This window comes from Coregonus lavaretus (genome assembly GCF_964263955.1).
Source record: "Coregonus lavaretus genome assembly, chromosome: 20".
Taxonomy (NCBI): domain Eukaryota; kingdom Metazoa; phylum Chordata; class Actinopteri; order Salmoniformes; family Salmonidae; genus Coregonus; species Coregonus lavaretus.
Genome location: NC_140007.1, coordinates 41,179,221 through 41,197,316, shown reverse-complemented (window position 1 = coordinate 41,197,316; position 18,096 = coordinate 41,179,221). Strand labels below are relative to the sequence as shown.

Sequence of the window (18,096 nt, the reverse complement as noted above, 5' to 3'; positions counted from 1 at the left end):
GACCACATCTCCCGTCTGGATTACTGCAACTTGCTGGGCTCCCTGCCTGTGCCATTAAACCCATACAACTCATCCAGAATGCCGCAGCCCGTCTGGTGTTCAACCTTCCCAAGTTCTCTCACGTCACCCCGCTCCTCCGCACACTCCACTGGCTTCCAGTTGAAGCTTGCATCTGCTACAAGACCATGGTGCTTGCCTACGGAGCTGTGAGGGGAACGGCACCTCCGTACCTTCAGGCTCTGATCAGTCCCTACACCCAAACGAGGGCATTGCGTTCATCCACCTCTGGCCTGCTGGCCCCCCTACCTCTGCGGAAGCACAGTTCCCGCTCAGCCCAGTCAAAACTGTTCGCTTCTCCCTCACGACGCCAGGACAGCGGAGTCACTCACCACATTCCGGAGACACTTGAAACCCCACCTCTTTAAGGAATACCTGGGATAGGATAAAGTAATCCTTCTACCCCCCCTTATCCCACCCACCAAAAATATATATATATATATATATATAAATAAATACATATTGTAAAGTGGTAATCCCACTGGCTATAAGGTGAATGCACCAATTTGTAAGTCGCTCTGGATAAGAGCGTCTGCTAAATGACGTAAATGTAAATGTAAATGTCTGAGGCTATTTATTGGTCATTGAAAGGCTTTGTAGCCACCGGTCGGCCATATTGGCACTCCCCAGTAGGAGAAGTCCTCCATAGGAATGAATGGAATTTTACAGTATATATATTTTTTTAATTCAAGGACAAAATTACATGCATTTATTTATTTTGCTGTTGTAGTGGGGACAGTAACATTTAATCTCTAAAAAATTACACTTGATTTTGTATATTTAGAATTGTTTATGTTTATGTTTAGCTCACATAATATAATTTAAAAGTATGCATTAAAGGGTCTATAATAGAATAAACGTGGAAAAAAGGAATGTAGACATTAATAAATGCATTTCTATAGCTTCCAAAATATTTTCTACAACGCCGGGGGAGTGCCAAGATGGAGGCACGGTGGCTTCTACACAGCGCCCCCTATCAGTCATCTAGTGTATATATAAATCATTGTTAGACGCATGTTTGTTCTTACTCTCTGTGGAGCACAGGAGCCCTTCAAGCTCTCTGGTCTGCCATGTCTCAGATACCCATGCAGTTCAACTGTGTACAGAGATTCAAGCGCTGTGTACAGAGATTGACATAAATATGCATAAGGTGTTGATAAGTTATCATGAATGATGTGTGTTGATAAAACCGTCTTTTCTTATTGGTCTAGACTAGTCATTAAGGTGGGCAGGTTTGGTCTGAGACTTGCATGCCTTTAACATGTGTGATCTAATCATGAAATTGATGTGTGAATCCCTCCTTCGTCCAGCTCCACAGTCGTGGTCAAAAGTTTTGAGAATGACACAAATATTAATTTTCACAAAGTCTGCTGCCTCAGTTTTTATGATGGCAATTTGCATATACTCCAGAATGTTATGAAGAGTGATCAGATTCATTGCAATTAATTGCAAAGTCCCTCTTTGCCATGAAAATGAATTTAATCCCCAAAAAACATTTCCACTGCATTTCAGCCCTGCCACAAAAGGACCAGCTGACATCATGTCAGTGATGCTCTCGTTAACACAGGTGACAGTGTTGATGAGGACAAGGCTGGAGATCACTCTGTCATGCTGACCTTAGAATAACAGACTGGAAGCTTTAAAAGGAGGGTGGTGCTTGAAATCATTGTTCTTCTTCTGTTAACCATGGTTACCTGCAAGGAAACACGTGCTGTCATCATTGCTTTGCACAAAAAGGGCTTCACAGGCAAGGATATTGCTGCTAGTAAGATTGCACCTAAATCAACCATTTTCAGATCATCAAGAACTTCAAGGAGAGAGGTTCAATTGTTGTGAAGAAGGCTTCAGGGCGCCCAAGAAAGTCCAGCAAGCGCCAGGACCGTCTCCTAAAGTTGATTCAGCTGCGGGATCAGGGCACCACCAGTGCAGAGCTTGCTCAGGAATGGCAGCAGGCAGGTGTGAGTGCATCTGCATGCACAGTGAGGCGAAGACTTTTGGAGGATGGCCTGGTGTCAAGAAGGGCAGCGAGGAAGCCCCTACTCTCCAGGAAAAACATCAGGGACAGACTGATATTCTGCAAAAGGTACAGGGATTGGACTGCTGAGGACTGAGGTAAAGTCATTTTCTCTGATGAATCCCCTTTCCGATTGTTTTTTGGCATCCGGAAAAAAGCTTGTCCAGAGAAGACAAGGTGAGCGCTACCATCAGTCCTGTGTCATGCCAACAGTAAAGCATCCTGAGACCATTCATGTGTGGGGTTGCTTCTCAGCCAAGGGAGTGCCTAAGAACACAGTCATGAATAAAGAATGGTACCAACACATCCTCCGAGAGCAACTTCTCCCAAACATCCAAGAACAGTTTGGTGACAAACAATGCCTTTTCCAGCATGATGGAGCACCTTGCCATAAGGCAAAAGTGATAACTAAGTGGCTCGGGGAACAAAACATCGACATTTTGGGTCCATGTCCAGGAAATTCCCCAGACCTTAATCCCATTGAGAACTTGTGGTCAATCCTCAAGAGGCGGGTGGACAAACAAAACCCCACAAATTCTGACAAACTCCAAGCATTGATTATGCAAGAATGGGTTGCCATCAGTCAGGATGTGGCCCAGAAGTTAATTGACAGCATGCCAGGGCGGATTGCAGAGGTCTTGAAAAAGAAGGGTCAACACTGCAAATATTGACTCTTTGCATAAACTTAATGTAATTGTCAATAAAAGCCTTTGACACTTATGGAATGCTTGTAATTATACTTCAGTATGACATAGTAACATCTGACAAAAATATCTAAAAACACTGAAGCAGCAAACTTTGTGAAGACCAATACTTGTGTAATTCTCAAAACTTTTGACCACGACTGTACATTGTTTGTATCCATAGGAGGTCGGTGGCACCTTAATTGGGGAGGACGGGCTCGTGGTAATGGCTGTAGCGAAATGGGTGGAACCGTATCAAATACATCAAACACATGGTTTCCATGGTTTTCATGTGTTTGATGCCATTCCATTGACTCCGTTCCAGCCATTATAATGAGCCTTCCTCCCACGTCCAGCTCTACATTGTTTGTATCATATGCTCTGTTACTGTGTAAACTTTAGGAGGGGACAGTCACTGTGATGTATATTTAGTCATGAGTAGAGAGTGTGTGTGTGTGTGTGTGTGTGTGTGGGGACAGTCACTGTGATGTATATTTAGTCATGAGTAGAGAGTGTGTGTGTGTGTGTGTGTGTGTGTGTGTGTGTGTGTGTGGAGGGGGGGGGGGGGGCAGTCACTGTGATGTATATTTAGTCATGAGTAGAGAGTGTGTGTGTGTGTGTGTGTGTGTGTGTGTGTGTGTGTGTGTGTGTGTGGGGACAGTCACTGTGATGTATATTTAGTCATGAGTAGAGAGTGTGTGTGTGTGTGTGTGTGTGTGTGGGGGGGGGGGGACAGTCACTGTGATGTATATTTAGTCATGAGTAGAGAGTGTGTGTGTGTGTGCGTGTGTGTGTGTGTGTGTGTGTGTGTGTGTGTGTGTGTACACCTGAGTGTGTGTTATGCTGGGGGAGGGCCAGGGGGCAGTGTCTTATAAAGCTGGTGCCGTTATCATTCTCTCTGTGAGAAGCAGAGTCTCAGCCACTGCAGCCACTCTATTCCTTCTCCTGTCCTTCCTTAGTGCCACCGCCTGGTTGGTGTGGAGCCCTGTAGACACCATGTCACATACAAGCATGGATCCAACCAAGATGGGGATCGGCCGGTCTATCGCCGTGCTGACTTCAGGAGGTGACGCCCAAGGTACGAAGTGTGTGTGTGGATGTCATCAGAGGGACAGTGTGTGGATGTCATCAGGGGGACAGTGTGTGGATGTCATCAGGGGGACAGTGTGTGGATGTCATCAGAGGGACAGTGTGTGGATGTCATCAGAGGGACAGTGTGTGGATGTCATGAGGGGGACAGTGTGTGGATGTCATCAGGGGGACAGTGTGTGGATGTCATCAGAGGGACAGTGTGTGGATGTCATCAGGGGGACAGTGTGTGGATGTCATCAGGGGGACAGTGTGTGGATGTCATCAGAGGGACAGTGTGTGGATGTCATCAGGGGGACAGTGTGTGGATGTCATCAGAGGGACAGTGTGTGGATGTCATCAGAGGGACAGTGTGTGTGTCATCAGAGGGACAGTGTGTGGATGTGTCATCAGAGGGACAGTGTGTGGATGTCATCAGGGGGACAGTGTGTGGATGTCATCAGGGGGACAGTGTGTGGATGTCATCAGAGGGACAGTGTGTGTGTGACTGCGTGCGTCCGTACGCATATTCATGACTGTCTACGTATGCTTCAGTATTAGAAGTATTGAGTGGTGATTGGGCGCATATACAGTCTGTTCTTTATTATGTCAACTTTACTAGCTCAGCACATGTTATTATGTCAACTTTACTAGCTCAGCACCTGTTATTATGTCAACTTTACTAGCTCAGCACCTGTTATTATGTCAACTTTACTAGCTCAGCACCTGTTATTATGTCAACTTTACTAGCTCAGCACCTGTTATTATGTCAACTTTACTAGCTCTGCACCTGTTATTATGTACACTGAGTGTACAAAACATTAGGGACACCTTTCTAATATTGAGTTGCACCCCCTTTTGCCCTCAGAACAGCCTCAATTCATTGACAAGGTGTCAAAAGCGTTCCACAGGGCTGCTGGCCCGTGTTGACTCCAATGCTTCCCAGAGTTGTGTCAAGTTGGCTGGATGTCCTTTGGGTGGTGGACCATTTTTGATACACACAGGAAACTGTTGAGCGTGAAAAACCCAGCAGCGTTGCAGTTCTTGACACAAACCGGTGCACCTGGCACCTACTACCATATGTAACCGGTGTGAAATGGCTAGCTAGTTAGCGGTGCGCACTAGTAGCGTTTCAATCGGTGACGTCACTCGCTCTGAGACCTTGAAGTAGTTGTTTCCCTTGCTCTGCAAGGGCTGCAGCTTTTGTGGAGCGACGGGTAACAGTGCTTCGAGGGTGACTGTTGTCGATGTGTGCAGAGGGTCCCTGGTTCAAGCCCAGGTAGGGGCGAGGAGAGGGACGGAAGCAAAACTGTTACACATACATACCCCCTTCAAAGGCACTTAAATATTTTGTCTTGCCCATTCACCCTCTGAATGGCACACATACACAATCCAAGTCTCAATTGTCTCAGGGCTTAAAAATTATTCTTTAACCTGTCTCCTCCCCTTCATTTACACTGATTGAAGTGGATTTAACAAGTGACATCCATAAGGGATCATAGCTTTCACCTGGATTCACCTGGTCATTCTATGTCATGGAAAGAGCAGGTGTTCATAATGTTTCGTACACTCAGTGTACGAAACATTTTGCTGTTAAATAATGTTTGCGGTTAAATTCCCACGTACCAAATGAAAAATAGAAGTTAAATGGGTTTCCATTGCATTTTCAACTGTGCTGATGGTTTTGTCACAAAAACTGTTGCGTTATATAGCAAATGTACCCACTCTGGTCTTGGCCCATGCACTCTAGCCAACAGCTTGCAGATACATTGTGGGTAGGCTACCTACATTCTAAGATTATTAGGGATAAGAAGGATATTATTTGTATTTGTCAAACGGCTGCCAAGCATCGATCATCATGTCACCAGAATAAGATATTCATTGGAAAGGAGCATCAAGCTCATCACGTGCACTTTCACCACCCTGTGAGGTTCATCACAATTTATTTCATCTGTAGCCTAATAAACTGCATGCGTTCCCCTAGTCGTAGTGGGAGGACCACTCAATATATCATCGCGTGACTCCAAGTTTACTTCAATATGATGGTTATTATATCAATATTTGCGCATAAAGGCGTATCCACCACCATTACTCTCATAATTAGTTTTACAGACACAGAAATATTCCACCATGTCAAACGAACAAATTATCTGTTGCCGTTTATAAAATTGTATTGACATTTCCTGTTTCCATAACAGCTGTGGTGATTTTATTTTGTATATGTTATGACTTTACACGCATAGAAAAGGTGGATGGTCCTTGGGCCATTGTCTTGGGCCATTTGCCATTCGGCTGGAGGTGACAGAGAGCACATAAATTAGGTCAGAGCCTACATTAGCATTATTCTGTGATGTTGACTTTGAAGACCTCCAGCACTCTCGGTTAAACTGACACAGTGTAAAAAGAGTTTATATCGAAATCAATGCCTTGAGTTGAATTAAGAGTTAGGGCTGGAGTTATTGTCTGAAGGGCTTTCACGCTTATGCACTTATGGACGCTTATGGCAGACAAAAAAACTGTGAGGGCAACTGAGATCAGCAATGCTAGTCAGATGCTGGAGTGGCTTGTCTTCTTGGTCTCTCAGTCCCAGGAGCCAGTTGTCAGTAGCAGATGGATGTCTTTGGCTTTTGGCTTCACTGTGGTGGGCAGGGCAGGGAGGAGGACGTGATGAGTACAGTATGATCGCTATCCTGTAGCCTTAGATCCTTAGAACTGTGAAACATTACATTTTACACATTTAGCAGACGCTCTTATCCAGAGCGACTTACAGGAGCAATTAGGGTTAAGTGCCTTGCTCAAGGGCACATCGACACAACGCTCTTAACCACTAAGCTACCTGCCATACAAATAACTACACTTCTTGGCCATGATTTCACACCCAGTCATCAGCTAGCAATATGTAAAAAAAGATGTTTATACACTCAATCTCGGTTAACTGTGATTTGTTCAGATGCTCTATGTCCACAAGAGATTATTATACAGTAGACTGCATCTTCCCCTAGCAGAGTTGTAGAATGATACGTCTAATGATGACTACCTCTTACTAAATGACTCTTTACACAACAGTAAATAAATATCCTGGTAATAAAGCTACTTCACTCCCTTCTTTCACTTGGTCCCTGAACAGCCATGGAGTGGTATACATTACAACCCTGAAGTATGTCTATAAACATGCATATCTAGTATGATGACTGATGTTAATATAGCTGAGTTGTATCATTGCTAGATTATTCAAATTCCAGTGATTCCAAATGTGCCCCCTAACCTTTTCCTCTGAGTCACTGTTATCTCCCGGCTGTTCCTCCTCCGTCTTCCCGTCTGACTCCCCCTCGTGCCCCTCTGTTCCCCCCTCTTATTTGGGGCTAATTATAGACCCACTGACCTTTTTGTGGAACGTCATGGTATGGGGGCAATGGTGGCTTTCTTCTTCAGCTGCTCTGTTGAAACAAGAGACCGTCCTGTCCATGCTTGTGAGCAACCACAACACACATAGACACAAGGGTGCACACACACATATACACACACACACACACACACACACCGTGGCCTTTACAGTGTTCTGAACATGGAGGGAATACAGAGTAGAGTCAGACAGATCTGTTTACAGACATGACACCCTCTCTATTCTCAATCTGAAAATATGTGCTGGAGCCATTTTGGATGTCTGTGGGATGTTGTAGCCAAAACACTCTGAGCCCAAAACACAAATGTCAAGGGACTTGATACACCTGAAATCTATGTGTATAAAGCATTGACATATGGGTATCAAGTCACTCAGGAGCTATAAAAGTCATTTTAATGTGTTTGACGATGACAACCCTGAAATCCAAACGTTAACTTGATTGTAAACTTGATTTAGTATTAATGTTAGCATTGGTGAAACGGGTTTGTTTTATGCCATAACTACTGTACTGCCATTGTGAGCTGTGTGTGTGTGTGTGTCACTGTGAGCTTTGACAAGCAACTCTTTATTCTGCAGTGTTCTGACCCTCAGGACAACACTTTACTGAAAGCCTGCAGGTGTAAGGTTTTATAAATTGTTATATGCATGTATGAGCCCTCAGTCAGTCCTGAAAAACCCATGTTTGTCTGTCTGTGTCTCTCAGGTATGAACGCGGCTGTGAGGGCCACAGTCAGAGTTGGTCTCTACACTGGAGCCAAAGTCTACTTTGTTCATGAGGTAAAGTCATACAGTAGAATCATAGAATACAATCACAATCACAGTTCTGTGATTCAAGTTTCTACACTTGATAATGTGTCGTCTATCATTGCTGATCACCCATAATATAGCGGCCGCTACTATTCATTCATTCCTGATTATTATTGTAAATGATCTGACTGAAGGTTTAAGAAATACAAACCACATAGAGAGACAAGATGTGTGGCTGCAGTAGCATGCTGCTGTCTCCCATTTCAGAAGGCAGTGTTATTCATGTGTGAGTGCAATCACGTTGAAGATAATAGTTTTGTATTTGTGTTGATGATGATGTCTCCAGGGTTACCAGGGTCTGGTGGATGGAGGAGACAACATCAAACTGGCCACCTGGGAGAGTGTGTCCATGATGCTGCAACTGGTGAGTCCAGTTATCAAACACTCACAAGCAATAATGCCAATACAGGAGTCAGGACACAACTGTCATAAACTGTCACTGTCTAGAGAGTGTATTACAGTAAATGAATGACAAGTAACCAAGAGTACTGGTTTATTTGAATATTAGAGACAGATACAGACTCACAACCAAGAGTGTTCATAGATGATGATGATGATGATGATGCCTACTGTAACTAAGAGAGAGCAGGGGTCGGCTCCAGTAATACAAACTGACCTCTGCGTACACACGGTGTTTGAGTTGAGTTGGGACCTGGCCATGGTCTGAGGGACTTTGTCTTTCTTCTAATTCTATGAGTCTCTCTATACCAGGGTGGTACGGTCATCGGCAGTGCCCGCTGCATGGACTTCAGAGCCAGGGAGGGCCGCATGAAGGCTGCCCTGAACCTGGTCAAGCTGGGCATCACCAACCTGTGTGTGATCGGGGGTGACGGTAGTCTAACCGGAGCTAACCAGTTCAGGACGGAGTGGTCCACTCTGCTGGTCGACCTGGTCAAAGCCGGTAAGGCTGACGGATACCCCACCGGGGACTATGGAAACCCCCTAAGAACTGGGAAGGGTCACAATAAAATCTATGTCCACATGGAATACTTATTTGAAATTGGATAGTTCATTTAAATTGCAAAATATTTATTTATTATTAATACCCAATAAAGGGTTTATTTACTTAGCCACCAATGCAGTTTGAGCATTATTTTTTATTCATTTTTACCATAAAACAACAGGTGCGATCCCAGATACACCATTGGTGGAATTGCTGTTGAATATAACTGACAGAAGTGTGTGACTTCTCTGTCTCCACTGTTCCTCTCCAGGTAAGATCACTGATAACGAGGCCAAGAGATCGTCCCACCTGAACATCGTAGGCATGGTGGGTTCTATCGACAATGACTTCTGTGGCACAGACATGACCATCGGGACAGACTCCGCCCTCCACCGCATCATAGAGGTGGTGGATGCCATCACCACTACCGCACAGAGGTTAGGAGAAGAGAGGTCATCGCTGTCACACACGTTTGCAGCCGTGCGCTCACGCATATAGGCGCATGCACACACTGTTTCTGTTGTCTCTTTTGCACCTGGTTTATAACAAAGAGGTTTCCTCTGTTGTTCGCCTCAGTCACCAGAGGACCTTCATCCTGGAGGTGATGGGTAGACACTGTGGCTACCTGGCCCTGGTGACTGCTCTGGCTTGCGGTGCTGACTGGGTGTTCATCCCAGAGATGCCCCCAGATGAGGGATGGGAGGGGCATCTGTGCAGAAGACTGTCTGATGTAGGTTTACACACACAGACATACTGACACTAGCCTTCTGGCCAGAAGGATTCTCCTCTTCTTCTCTGCTTCTCTTCTTCTCTTCCCCTCTTCTTCTCTTCCCCTCTTCTTCTCTTCTTCTCTTCTTCTCTTCCCCTCTTCTTCTCTTCCCCTCTTCTTCTCTTCTTCTCTTCTTCTCTTCCCCTCTTCTTCTCTTCCCCTCTTCTTCTCTTCTTCTCTTTTTCTCTTCCCCTGTTCTTCTCTTCCCCTGTTCTTCTCTTCCCCTATTATTCTCTTCTCCTCTTCTTCTCTTCTTATCTTCCCCTCTTCTTCTCTTCCCCTCTTCTCTTCTTCTCTTCTCCTCTTCTCCTCTTCTTCTCTTCTTCTCTTCTCCTCTTCTTCTCTTCCCCTCTTCCCCTCTTCTCTTCCCCTCTTCGTCTCTTCTTCTCTTCCCCTCTTCTTTTCTATTTTCTTCTCCATATTGAAGTACTTTTTAAAACACACCGCATTACATTACATTACACACCACACCACATTACATTACACCACATTACATTACATTACACACCACACCACACCACATTACATTACACACCACACCACACCACATTACATTACACACCACACCACATTACATTACACACCACACCACATTACATTACACACCACACCACACCACATTACATTACATTACACACCACACCACACCACATTACATTACATTACACACCACATTACATTACACACCACACCACACCACATTACATTACACACCACACCACACCACACCACATTACATTACATTACACACCACACCACATTACATTACATTACACACCACACCACACCACATTACATTACACACCACATTACATTACACACCACACCACATTACATTACACACCACACCACACCACACCACATTACATTACATTACACACCACACCACACCACATTACATTACATTACATTACACACCACACCACATTACATTACATTACACACCACACCACATTACATTACATTACACACCACATTACATTACATTACACACCACACCACATTACATTACACACCACACCACACCACATTACATTACACACCACATTACATTACATTACACACCACACCACATTACATTACACACCACACCACATTACATTACACACCACACCACATTACATTACACACCACACCACACCACATTACATTACACACCACATTACATTACACACCACACCACATTACATTACACACCACACCACATTACATTACACACCACATTACATTACATTACACACCACATTACATTACATTACACACCACACCACATTACATTACATTACATTACACACCACACCACACCACATTATATTACACACCACACCACATTACATTACATTACATTACACACCACACCACATTACATTACACACCACACCACATTACATTACACACCACATTACATTACACACCACACCACATTACATTACACACCACACCACATTACATTACACACCACACCACATTACATTACACACCACACCACATTACATTACACACCACATTACACCACAATCTTTCATTCCAGTTATCTGTTTCCATCCTTGGTACCTAATCACCAAGCTGACGTCTTGTGTCTTTGGTCTCTGACAGCAAAGGGCCAGAGGATGTCGTCTGAATGTGATCATTGTGGCAGAGGGAGCTATGGGCAGAGATGGAAAACCCATCGGCTCTGAAGACATCAAGAAGGTCAGCAAGCTCTCCCTCATATTACTGTACCAAGCAGTTCAAATGGTTTTGTTTTGCTTGTTTGTTAAAACCTATTTTAGCGTAGTCTCGTCCACCAACCGTCTCACTCTATGGGGACAAGGTTACTTTTAGCCCACAGTGGGGCTAATTTCCCAAATATTACCTCAGAGTTAAAATGCTAATATTCTACTGCATTGTCTACCGGGGTTTGAATAAGGTTAAACTGTCAGTTGCTAGCAGCTCTCTGTGTGTGCATCTTACGTTTGTAGCTGGTGGAGAAGAATTTGGGCTTTGACACCCGTACCACTGTCCTGGGACACGTGCAGAGAGGCGGTACCCCCTCTGCCTTCGACAGAATCCTGGTAGGTCTCTCTCTCTGTCTCTGTCTCTCTGTCTCTCTGTCTCTGTCTCTCTGTCTGTCGGTCTCTCGGTCTCTGTATGTATGAGCAAAAGCATGTCTGACTGTGTAATGTGATGTTTGTGTGTGTGTGTGTTCCTCCACCTCCCCAGCAGGATGGGTGTAGAGGCTCTGTTGGTGTGTGTGTCACTCTAACGACGGTGTGTTGTGATTGTGTCTGACCGTGGTGTGTCTCTAACCCTGGTCTGTGTTCTCCCCCAGGGTAGCAGGATGGGTGTGGAGGCAGTCATGGCCCTGCTGGAGGCCACTCCAGAGACCCCGGCCTGTGTCGTCAGTCTGTCCGGTAACCAGGCCGTCAGGCTGCCCCTCATGGAGTGTGTCCAAGTGGTCAGTATCAGTAACTAAGCCCCATCAACCGTTGTATGTGTGCCATTCAAATGGGTTCACCTACACTACCAGTCAAAAGTTTGGACACAGCTACTCATTCAAGGGTTTTTCTTTATTTTTTATATTTTTTACATTATAGAATAATAGTGGAGACATCAAAACTATGAAATAACACATATGGAATCATGTAGTAAACAAAAAAGTGTTCAACAAATATTTTATATTTGAGATCCTTCAAATTGCCACCCTTTGCCTTAATGACAGCTTTGCACACTCTTGGCATTCTCTAAACCAGCTTCACCTGGAATGCTTTTCCAACAGTCTTGAAGGGGTTCCCACATATGCTGAGCACTTGTTGGCTGCTTGTCCTTCACTCTGCGGTCCGACTCATCCCAAACCATTTCAATTGTGTTGAGGTCGGGGAATTGTGGAGGCCAGGTCATCTGATGCAGCACTCCATCACTCTCCTCCTTGGTAAAATAGCCCTTACACAGCCTGGAGGTGTGTTGGGTCATTGTCCAGATGGGATGGTGTATCGCTGCAGAATGCTGTGGTAGCCATGCTGGTTAAATCACAGACAGTGTCTCCAGCAAAGCACCCCCACACCATAACACCTCCTCCTCCATGCTTTACGGTGGGAAATACATATACGGAGATCATCCGTTCACCCACACCGCGTCTCACAAAGACACAGCATTTGGAACAATTTGGACTCCAGACCAAAGGACAAATTTCCACCGGTCTAATGTCCATTGCTCGTGTTTCTTGGCCCAAGCAGGTCTCTTCTTCTTATTGGTGTCCTTTAGTAGTGGTTTCTTTGCAGCAATTCGACCATGAAGGCCTGATTCACACAGTCCCCTCTGAACAGTTGATGTTGAAATGTCTCTATTACTTTGCATTTATTTGGGCTACAATTTCTGAGGCTGGTAACTCTAATGAACTTATCCTCTGCAGCAGAGGTAACTCTGGGTCTTCCATTCCTGTGGCAGTCCTCATGAGAGCCAGTTTCATCATAGCGCTTGATGGTTTTTGTGACTGCACTTGAAGAAACTTTCAAAGTTCTTGAAATGTTCCGTATTGACTGACCTTCATGTCTTAAAGTAATGATGGACTGTCATTTCTCTTTTCTTATTTGAGCTGTTCTTGCCATAGTATGGACTTGGTATTTTACCAAATAGGGCTATTTTCTGTATACCCCCCTACCTTGTCACAACACAACTGATTGGCTCAAACGCATTAAGAAGGAAAGAAATTCCACAAATTAACTTTTAAGAAGGCACACCTGTTAATTGAAATGCATTCTAGGTGACTACCTCATGAAGCTGGTTGAGAGAATGCCAAGAGTGTGCAAATCTGTCAAGGCAAAGGGTGGCTATTTGAAGAATCCCCCCCATCTTACTCTCTCTGTCTCCTCAGACTAAGGATGTGACGACTGCCATGGCTGAGAATAGATGGGAGGATGCTATCAAGCTCAGAGGAAAGTAAGAACACTACCCTACTTTTACCAATCTAACAATGGCTTCACTATTACTGAAACTACTCACTCGGATGTTACATATTACGTTTATCACAGGCTACTAATACATCACTGTTTTTGTTGGCCTTGTCCAGGAGCTTTGAAAACAACTGGAACACATACAAGATGCTAGCCCACATCAACCCTCCAGATACCAAGGTGAGGGACAACAGCTACACAATTAACACATGAGTTGCGTTAAATTAGTTAAAAGACTAGAGCACTGACAGATCAATATGTCACCATTCTCTCCTCTCTTCTCCTCTCCACCTCTCCTCTCCTCCTCTCCACCTCTCCTCCTCTCCTCTCTTCCGCTCCTCCCTCCTTCTCGCCACCTCTCCTCTTCTCTCCCCTTCTCTCCACCTTTCCTTTCCTCTCCTCTCCACCTCTCCTCTCCACCTCTCCTCTTCTCCTCCTTTCTCTCCACCTCTCCTCTGCTCTCCTCTTCTCTTCTCCTCTTCTTTCCATCTCTCCTCTTCTCTCCTTCTCTCCCCTTCTCTCCACCTCTCCTCTTCTCTTCTCCTCTTCTTTCCATCTCTCCTCTTCTCTCCCCTTCTCTCCACCTCTCCTCTCCCCTCCAGAGCAACATTAATGTGGCCATAGTTAACGTCGGTGCCCCCTGTGCTGGTATGAATGCTGCCGTGCGTTCTGCAGTGAGGATTGGAATCATTCAGGGACACAATATGCTGGCCGTTCATGACGGGTTTGAGGGTCTCGCTCACGGAAAGGTATGTACACATTACTCACTATGCACTGCACACTATGCAGAGCCCATTCCTCTCAACCAAAACTCCTCTTTTGACCAGGGCCTGTGTTCATAGAGCGTCTCAGAGTTGGAGTGCTGATCTAGGATCAGGTCCCTTTTGTCCATGTAATCCTATACATTATGGTGTATATGGCTTGGATGCTTTGTGATTACAGGCCCAGGTCATCTATAATCTAAAGATAGAACAAGGCCTGGTACAGTAGCTCTTGTCCAGTGAATCTGGAAACCTCACTCATTTGACCCCTGATCTTTTACCCCTTGACTAGATTGAGCCCATCACCTGGACAGGAGTGTCAGGCTGGACTGGGAAGGGAGGCTCTGAGTTGGGCACCAAGAGGTATTACATCATATCTCTTTTACTACTCAGTTTGTATTGTCAGCAGGGGTGGAACCAATGATTTATATATATACACTAGATGACTGACAGGGGGCGCTGTTTTGAAGCCAACGCGCCTCCATCTTGGCACTCCTCCACCGTTGTAAAAAATGATATCTTCATTTGTTTTTGCCATGTTTGTTCTATTACAGACACCTTAATGCATACTTTAAAATGATATTATGTGAGCTAAATTAAATTTTAAAAATGTATAAAAACATTTTCTTTAGTATAATTTTTTTAAAGTACTAATGTTACTGTCCCCATTACAACAAAAAAATTATTATGTCCTTGAAACATTTAATTGAAATAGAGCTCGCCAGCTTGTAGTCCTAAAACCCGGAAAGTAGTTTCCTCTGGTTCATTCAGCCATCCCTATGGAAATAATGAATGTGGAAAAAATTGTGTTTTTGAATAAACGTTGAAAATAAAGTCCGAGGTTAACACAGGCTTAGGAGATCTTGTACGTTTTGTTCTATGAGATAATAGCAGTCAGTTAACATGACCTTTATGATATGAAGCCTTTATGTGTTTTTAATTTTTATATAAATTCAAAACAATTCACAAAAAGTGACATTAGCTGATGAAGATTATCTCATTGAACAAAACATACAAGATCTCCTAAGCCTGTGTTTACCACAGACATTATTTTTCGCCGTTTATCCAAAAACACCGTTAATTTTACTCATAGGCTTTGTACAACGAACCACCGTGGAATTAGTGCCTTCAAAAAGACGCCATTACTATTTCTCTCTATACCTCCATGCTGTAGAATCCCATTCATTCCTATGGAGGACTGCTCCTACTGGGTTGTGTCAATGTGGCCGACCGGCGGCTTCAAAGCCTCTCATTGGCCAATTTATAGCATCAGCAATCCAGGGATTATGTAAAAATGTAAAAATATGTTTTTTGCAGAGATTTAAAAAATATAACCCCTTCCCCTGCTTGTGAGTACTGTATATCACTGATGTTTCACACAATAACTGATGTCTCCTCCTTTATTTGAAGAGTCCTGCCTTCTAAGTACATTGAGGAAATCAGCTTGACTATCGCTAAATTCAATATCCACTCTCTGGTAATCATTGGAGGGTTTGAGGTAAGAGTCTGAAGACTACCCCATCACATGCATGTCTTCTTTGATATGTGGTTGTCTTACCTACTTCCGAACATTAAATTGACTTATTGTAAGTCACTCTGGATAACAGAATTTGATAAATGACTAAAGTGTAAATGTAATGTCTATGGGGAACCTCACATGTAACCACAAAAATAAACATAAACATGGTACCTCAGTAGTGTCCCCCCTGCTGCGCTCCCCCTCCTCTCGCCTCTCTCTCAAAATCAAATCAATTTTTATTTGTCACATGCTTCGTAAACATCAGGTGTAGATTCTCCCCTATCTCCTCCCCCCCAGGCGTATATGGGTGGTCTGGAGCTGGTGACAGCCAGGGAAAAGTATGAGGAGCTGTGCATTCCCATGGTGGTCATCCCCGCCACTGTCTCCAACAATGTACCCGGCTCCGACTTCAGCATCGGAGCTGACACCGCCCTCAACACCATCACCTCGGTCAGTACCGTAATACATCAACACCATTACCTTTGTTTTTACTGTAACGCATCAATAATACATCAACACCATCACCTCGGTCAGTACCATAATACATCAACACCATCACCTCGGTCAGTACCATAGCACATCAACACCATCACCTCGGTCAGTACCATAGCACATCAACACCATCACCACCTCGGTCAGTACCATAGCACATCAACATCATCACCTTTGTTTGTACCGTAACACATCAACAATATCAGCATCGGAGCTGACACCGCCCTCAACACCATCACCTCGGTCAGTACCATAATACATCAATACCATTACCTTTGTTTTTACCGTAACACATCAACAATATCCCCTCGGTAAGTACCGTAATACATCAACACCATCACCTTGGTCAGTACTGTAATACATCAACAATATCACCTAGGTAAGTACCGTAATACATCAACACCATCACCTTGGTCAGTACTGTAATACATCAACAATATCACCTAGGTAAGTACCGTAATACATCAACACCATCACCTTGGTCAGTACTGTAATACATCAACAATATCACCTAGGTAAGTACCGTAATACATCAACACCATCACCTTGGTCAGTACTGTAATAAATCAACACCATCACCTAGGTAAGTACCATAGCACATCAACACCATCACCTTGGTCAGTACCATAGCACATCAACACCATCACCTTGGTCAGTACCATAATACATCAACACCATCACTTAGGTCAGTACTGTAATACAATAACACCATCACCTTGGTCAGTACCATAGCACATCAACACCATCACCTTGGTCAGTACCATAATACATCAACACCATCACTTAGGTCAGTACTGTAATACAATAACACCATCACCTCGATCAGTACCATAGCACATCAACACCATCACCTTGGTCAGTACCATAATACATCAACACCATCACTTAGGTCAGTACTGTAATACAATAACACCATCACCTTGGTCAGTACCATAGCACATCAACACCATCACCTCAGTCAGTACCATAGCACATCAACATCATCACCTAGGTCAGTACTGTAATACCATAACACCATCACCTTGGTCAGTACCATAATACATCAACACCATCCCCATAACATCACCAACATCTGGCTTGAAACAGGGAGGTGCTGCTGTACCTGAACTTGTCCCGTAAGAAAACAAATGTTCAATTCTCTGTTGCAAAACATTTTGCTATGATGTGAGTCACACATCACATCACCCAACTCAATGCCACGGTCCAAATCATAACTACCACATGCTGTAATACCTGTCAGACCTGCCATTTTGTTGCCCATGCTAAAAGACCACATAGGAAATAAGCCTTGGTTTAAAATGTATGTCATGTCTGTCTTCAACTGAAGCAGTTTAATATGTGTTTTAACTGTCATAAAATCATTCATCACTATGCCCCTATACTCTCTACCCTCACTTCTTCCCTCTCTTGATTCCTGATTCCCCTATAACAGACCTGTGACAGGATCAAGCAGTCAGCAGCAGGCACCAAGCGTCGTGTGTTCATCATTGAGACCATGGGAGGGTACTGTGGGTATCTGGCTACCATGGCCGGCCTGGCTGCTGGGGCTGATGCTGCATACATCTATGAGGAGAAGTTTGGAATCAGGGACCTCGAGGTGAGATGATGGATTCTCTCTCTCTCTCTCTCTCTCTCTCTCTCTCTCTCT

General features: G+C 44.2%; 1 protein-coding gene across 1 annotated transcript in view; it reads left to right on the top strand.

Moving 5' to 3' along the window:
* Positions 1 to 3,750: 3,750 nt before the first annotated feature.
* LOC311148168 (ATP-dependent 6-phosphofructokinase, muscle type-like) overlaps positions 3,751 to 18,096 on the top strand; it is a gene marked incomplete at both ends in the record, with an annotated part of 17,179 nt that continues 2,833 nt past the window's right edge. The window contains 16 exons of the mRNA XM_084185056.1: positions 3,751 to 3,832; positions 7,929 to 8,002; positions 8,319 to 8,396; positions 8,744 to 8,933; positions 9,247 to 9,412; positions 9,552 to 9,705; positions 11,341 to 11,436; positions 11,706 to 11,798; positions 12,056 to 12,181; positions 13,598 to 13,662; positions 13,793 to 13,856; positions 14,279 to 14,425; positions 14,730 to 14,800; positions 15,848 to 15,935; positions 16,254 to 16,406; positions 17,881 to 18,045. Coding sequence (XP_084041182.1) covers positions 3,751 to 3,832; positions 7,929 to 8,002; positions 8,319 to 8,396; positions 8,744 to 8,933; positions 9,247 to 9,412; positions 9,552 to 9,705; positions 11,341 to 11,436; positions 11,706 to 11,798; positions 12,056 to 12,181; positions 13,598 to 13,662; positions 13,793 to 13,856; positions 14,279 to 14,425; positions 14,730 to 14,800; positions 15,848 to 15,935; positions 16,254 to 16,406; positions 17,881 to 18,045 — 1,812 coding nt within the window. The remainder of the gene's footprint in view (positions 3,833 to 7,928; positions 8,003 to 8,318; positions 8,397 to 8,743; positions 8,934 to 9,246; positions 9,413 to 9,551; positions 9,706 to 11,340; positions 11,437 to 11,705; positions 11,799 to 12,055; positions 12,182 to 13,597; positions 13,663 to 13,792; positions 13,857 to 14,278; positions 14,426 to 14,729; positions 14,801 to 15,847; positions 15,936 to 16,253; positions 16,407 to 17,880; positions 18,046 to 18,096) is intronic.